At 45.6% G+C, this 6,152-nt stretch overlaps 1 protein-coding gene across 1 annotated transcript in view; it reads left to right on the forward strand.

Annotated features, from left to right (window-relative positions):
- Positions 1 to 308: 308 nt before the first annotated feature.
- Positions 309 to 6,152, forward strand: part of man1a1 (mannosidase, alpha, class 1A, member 1) — a 157,591-nt gene continuing 151,747 nt past the window's right edge. The window contains exon 1 of the mRNA XM_031861642.1: positions 309 to 1,022. Coding sequence (XP_031717502.1) covers positions 513 to 1,022 — 510 coding nt within the window. The 5' untranslated portion in view covers positions 309 to 512. The remainder of the gene's footprint in view (positions 1,023 to 6,152) is intronic.

Genomic DNA, 6,152 nt, shown 5'->3' on the forward strand with positions numbered 1-6,152 from the left:
GCTAATTAGTAAGGTCACTTCACTGTTGCTTTTGTTTTATTCATGTTTTTCACAAAAAAAACATCTTTAAAAAGTGTAATTTTGTCCAAACTCATGAGTGTTTTGTACTTTCCTGATGTGCGGTTAGTGGGGCATGCAGCTGTATCCGCGGCTGTCAGAGACTTTATACCCAGCCGCTGGGAGGCCACGCCCCCGGGGTTTTCCACCACTCACAGGGCAGAAAGTGATTAGCTCATCGCGGCTGTCAGTCACGCCTATCCAGCGTTGCTTCCTGTGTGAGCCAGTGGACTCGGTCTGTCTGCAGAGAGTCTCCGGTATGGGCAGGCGCCTCACTCCTCAACTTTTTACCGGAGATTTCACCACAGTTGCGTCCCATGTGACACGGTTTATATCACCTGAAAATGGATTTCTGAATGGAATAACCCGAAAGTGAGTCCGACGTGAGTGTATCTGACCGTTTGAATTCATTTTTTTTTCTCCGTTGTTCGAGTTGTTGAAGGAAGAGGGGGAAAATGCCAGTCGCAACTCTTCTGCCTTTTACCGCGACCCCGAATAGGAAGTCTGTCAGCCCGACCTCTTTCAGGTTGACGGAGAAATTCATTTTGTTATTAGTGTTTAGCGCTTTTATAACCCTGTGTTTTGGGGCCATTTTCTTCCTGCCGGACTCGTCCAAGCTGCTCAGCGGAGTTTTCTTTCATTCCTCCGCGGTGGAGACCAACACCCGCACCGGTCCGGACAGCGGAGACCCGGGTTCGGCTGGAAGCGACGACAGGGTCCTGGCCAAAATCCGAAAAGACCACGAAAAAGCTCTGCTGGAGGCCAAGGATACTCTACAAAAACGTCCCGACGAGATAAAACAAGACATTTTGAACGACAAGGAGAAAGTTGCAAAGGAGAGTGCGGGTCAAGGTGGGAACGATGTGAATACTTTACCTTTCGTTGAGTATCACCGCCCGCCCGGGGCGACCGGACACGAGCCCCAGGACCCCGAGACGAAGGAGAGACGGGATAAGATCAAAGAGGTAAGGATCTGTTGAGCTCACGCGCTGTACGTTCTGTGCAGGAAAACGTCCCGCCAGACTCTCCCAAAAAAACAGGCATTTTTACGTTTTCCACCGGGTTTATGGCAGTTGATATACATGGTAAAACATGACTCAACAGCTTACACCATCGTCCATATCCCCTTTACAATTCGGCGCATATATGGCACACCAAGGAGCACTAGCGTGAATGAAATTTGAACTTTTACATAATGTCCCGCTTGTTATCTCCAACGTCCTCTCCGCCGATACAACGCTACCTCGCGGAGAGCGGTGGCAATGAGTGGACACCAAGTATACAACTTGTGTTTTTACGGAATACACGCTGACCATAGCGGGTCACTTATAGTAGCCGAAATGTGCAAAAACATCTAGTCGTGTTCAGCTGAAGGTCTTTTGTCATGTTGTGATTTCTACCTACACCTGCCGGTGGATTTGACACATTGATTTCACGGCTTTGTCAACGGAATTTGGCGTGGCGTTGTTGTTGTTTTTTTTCCCCACGAAATCGAACAGCAGTTAGTTCCTGTGTCGGGGAAAAGGGGGGAATGCGTGCAGGATCCACCGCCCTCTCCTCCGGGCTGCTGTACCTGTCTTTCAAGTTTCAGGGTTCGTGAAAATACGAGGCTGGTTTCAAAACCTGCTGTGATCAGATCACCACGGGAGGAACAGGGGCCGATCGTGGACACCTTTTAGCTTCTCACAGATCTCAATCAATGACCTAGGTTCAAAGGGAACTCCACAGTTGATAACCTGCGAATTCATGCTTCTTTTGAAAGCCTGACCAACTATTTTTATGATTCTGATTATTATTATTAGTACAGTTATTAATTGGAGTCATGACCCTGTAGGCCTGTCTCACTGTTATTCAATAGCTCGTGTGCATGTCCTATCATTCCACTCCAGTGAAAGCCAAATTGAAGCCTTGTAGTGTGCAGCAGGGTGGAAAAACAAACACACCAACAGGTAGCATATCCTGCGTTATTGCGACGCCTCACTGCACTGTGTGTGTGTGTGTGTGTGTGTGTGTGTGTGTGTGTGTGTGGGGGATGAGTGAACAGCCCAGCGGTGAGGTCCCAGAGGTGGCTGCAGGAGGGTGTTCGGGTCACGCTTGCTGCATGATCTGTGGCATTATGATCTCTAGATGGAAATGGCATTATTATCTTAAGTGTTATTTGAGAGAGAGAGAGAAAAAAAAAGGGAGTTTTCCCCACGGCGCTTCTGGAGAGCAGTTTGCCGTGGATCTGCTCAGTGAGGTGATTTCCTTCCATTTACTCATTCAGATGGTTAAGTGCCGGACTCGTGTAGAGGACCGTTGAGTGAGTGAGCAGATAAGGGTTTTATGGTCCTGACTGAGCACACGTGGCTGCTGTCTGACATTCAGATGGACTGATATTTGCCTTTTCATTGCAAATCATTTGAAAATGAGATAACTGCAGGTCGGCATGCCCCCGAGCTGATATGAAGGTGGATATGACTTCCCTGAACAGCCTCTGTGGGGGCCGTGCTGAATGCTGACAAAATGAAATGCATGATGTATTTATAGACATGTTGCTCAGGTGTCTCTCTGGCTGTAAACGCTGTCCCGCAACACCTTAAAAGAGCATCGCTTGTGTTTGTTATTGGAGATGCACAGTTGGAAGTGCTGACGGAGCACGTTTCTGACCTTAAGATGACATCACCTGCCACTGAACGGTCACGCTGTCAACCACGTGGACGCGGTATTAAAGACATCATGTCAACGAGAGGGGCCATACGAAGCAGGAACTACAGTTTACCGATAGTGTGCATGCTCCGCCCAACTGTTTGTCGTCACATGGGCTTTGCCACTGCTCTAATGTAGTTGGTCATCTTAGCGACAGCAGTACAAACGCACAATCCAGGTATGAGGACTTAAGCATTCATTTAAATATACTTTCTTCTGAGTCCTTAATGCGGAATAAGATGGCATTATTTCTGTCTTTAATCTGACCTAAACTCTAGCATAATCCCAAATGTCTTCCCTCCCAGCTCTCTGTTCTACAGTCAAATGTGAACTTTGCATCTTTGCAAACAACAGCAACAACAACAGTGAGCTGGGAGATAAGGCAACAGAGCATCGTCCCTGTTGGAAAAGCTGTTTTGAAGATTTCTTGTTTCGTCGAGGCAGCAATCTGTGTTTATAAAGAGCAGTGGAAACACAGATTGTCTCGCTCCGGGCTGTTTTTTTAAAAATGGCCAAATATGAAATTCCTTTAAATCTGGTTTAAAAAAATAAAAAATAAATAAATAAAAAGTACCTCTGGTGCCAAAAGCATCAGACTGAATATTCCCACAAGTTGCACTGATGCTGCTGTTTACAAACGTTAGTCGCTCCAGCAGCATCCCTGAAACGTTCAGGTCGATACGTGTTGGTCGTCCTACTGTTTCTTTTCCAAACATGTTCATCAGCTGGTGATCTGTAGTTGACGTCAGTAGTAAAACAGATAGTGCTTCAAACAGTGAAATAAACAACTGTTATCTGGAGTCTTACCGTCATAATTTGGTCGGGATTCACCTTTGCTGATGTTGGATATCGGGCCGATACTGAATGAACTAGCTGGTATTGGTGAAAATCTGAAACCAATCTGAAAACCAATCTATATATCCTAATTTAATTCTATATGTTCATACTATATACAGTACATACGTGGGTTTTGACCAATTGATTGCTGCATTAAAAACATTGACACCTGAAGGGCACTGACAGGGTCGTCCATGTTAACAGCATCAAGCGAATCCCGTCAGGATCACCGATCAACGATCACCGCAGCGAGTGGCTACTCCGACATTGTCTGTCGTCCGGTCTGTGCGACGGCTGTTTAGATTGTGAGGGTTGCAGTTTGTCGCAGAGAGGAAGAAAACAAGTTTGTCCATCTGTAAGTAGCTGCATCTTAATCTCTGTTTGTTCAGAGTAAACCCCACAGCGTTGCAGGGATGGTCCATGACAGTGCAATATTCTATGACAGTAAGACAAAGGCCGAACGTCTGGCACAACCTCCCAACCTAATGAAGCAACCTAATGAACGACTTGGGGGAGAGAGTGTAATGCTTTGAACTACCAGGAAAAGACACAACAGTAGTGCGTTTTTATCCTTCCCTACTGTTTTTTTATGAAGATTTTCTGCACTCTCTGCTCTGTAAAGCCAATAACTCTCTTCGCACAAAACGCAGCCACACAAACATGCTCCGGCATGATCCCCCCCGACCTTATTTGAAGACATAAGTTCTGTGGCAGAGGCTTCTTACTCCACCTCGCCACCCTCTGACCCTGTTATCCAGGGATCTGAGTGTTGTGTTTGTGACGAGCACGAGCAAAGGATGGACTAACGGCTTGTTGTGAGTGACCGCCACCAATCCCACAATCAGCCAAATGTCTTTGTCGGCTTCAAATCAAAGGCCCTCCGGAGAGCCCCCTCCTCCCTTTTTAGTCTGCGGCCCGAGGCGAGAGCAGCGGGGGGTGATAATGAAAGCCCCCTCGGATAATAAACAGGGAAAATCAAGGTTGATGGGGTCGGTCGATGCTGGATGCTAACACACCTGCGTTATTTGACACAGTAAACTACTTTCCCCTCTGGTGGTAACAGGCTTCTTAACCATCTCCAAGTAGATTGCATCTCAGGATTGTGACCACCGTGGCACCCCTGGAATATTATGATAGATGGAGCAATGTTTTCCCATCAGGGAATTAAAGAAATGTGTCATCGTCGGACCAAATTCTGTTTAAATTATTCTTTTAACAAGTTGCGTCAAGTGAAACTGTAAAATGTGTTTTTTTTAAAATTTATTTTACCACACACTTTCACCCATTTAACCCTTGTTAGCAGTCCGTCTGAAAAGGTTAATGGGCAACGTGTATCCGTGACCTTCTACCCGACCGAGCTAAACTGCAGGTCGGACACGGCCTGACTTTGAGATTTAAACACAATTTAACAATGTTGGTGATTTTAAACGTTACATTCTACAGAATGTACATGAGTTGGTAGGAAAAAAAGGGGATTCAAGTGAAATTGAACCTTTTTCTTTGAACGGTGACGAGCAGACGTTAACTCGTGGCATTCTTCTGTAACGCGTCATGTTCACACTTCCTGTCTGGAGTTCCAGACCGTTGATCACTTGAGGGGGAAAAAAAGGAAATAACAAACCGTTATATTTCGGTCATTATTTATGGAGTGTTCCTCAGAGTGGACCATTTACAGCAGACATTAAAGTGTGTCTCCTGAGCACACACTATCCGCCGTCATTTTCACATACGAAGCACTTGAGCCTGCCTGTTCCCTGTCTACCAGTGTCCTCACGGTTCACATTTAAAGGATGTTCAATGACTGCACTACAACTGATCCACATTGAAAACAGACTCTCTGTCGGTGCCGTTAAAGCATTCAGTGTTTTATCCATTAAGTCGTAGTTTGCTGACAAATATCAGGCTTTAGTTCCACCACTACTCCTGGCCCCAAGTTACCTTGAATATAAATGATGTTAATGATTTCCACAGTCAAATGTACAAGTTTTAGATTTAGAAAAACAGGGCACTAGAAGAGAAAAATCTACTTCGTCTATTCTAGTAATTAAGGTAAACAGACTTTACTGGTTCTTCTTCAAGTAGAAAACCACACAGGTAATCTATTACACTGTATTCTGCGTGAGCCCCTAAAACTCACTCAAGGACCCCTGGGAAAACCTGGAATGTGCTCCAAGAACCACTGCTGAGGCTCTTATCTTTGTGGCAGCTGTTTTTTTTTTGGTTTTTTTTATATAATGAAGGACTTGTTGCTAATTAATACACACAGACTCACCTTTTGTGCTCTGAGCAACAGCTGCTGTCCTGTCTGACTCACCATCCTTGTGTGTGTAAAGTTGGAGCTTGTTGCTGCTTAAGTATGCAGATGAGATGCAAATGGGCATTTGACTGGCCATAAGGACAGTGTGTCTGCAGTATTTACTCCTTTCAGCTCACCGTCTTCAAGCCCGTCACCTCTGTCAGCAACTCTTCTTCTTTGAAATTCACAAACACACTCACAAAGAGGGATCTGTAAGCAGCGGCTTGCACACACACACACACACACACACACACACACACACACACACACACAC

Source organism: Anarrhichthys ocellatus, unplaced genomic scaffold (assembly GCF_004355925.1).
Source record: "Anarrhichthys ocellatus isolate YVR2014 unplaced genomic scaffold, GSC_Weel_1.0 scaffold25, whole genome shotgun sequence".
Taxonomy (NCBI): Eukaryota; Metazoa; Chordata; class Actinopteri; order Perciformes; family Anarhichadidae; genus Anarrhichthys; species Anarrhichthys ocellatus.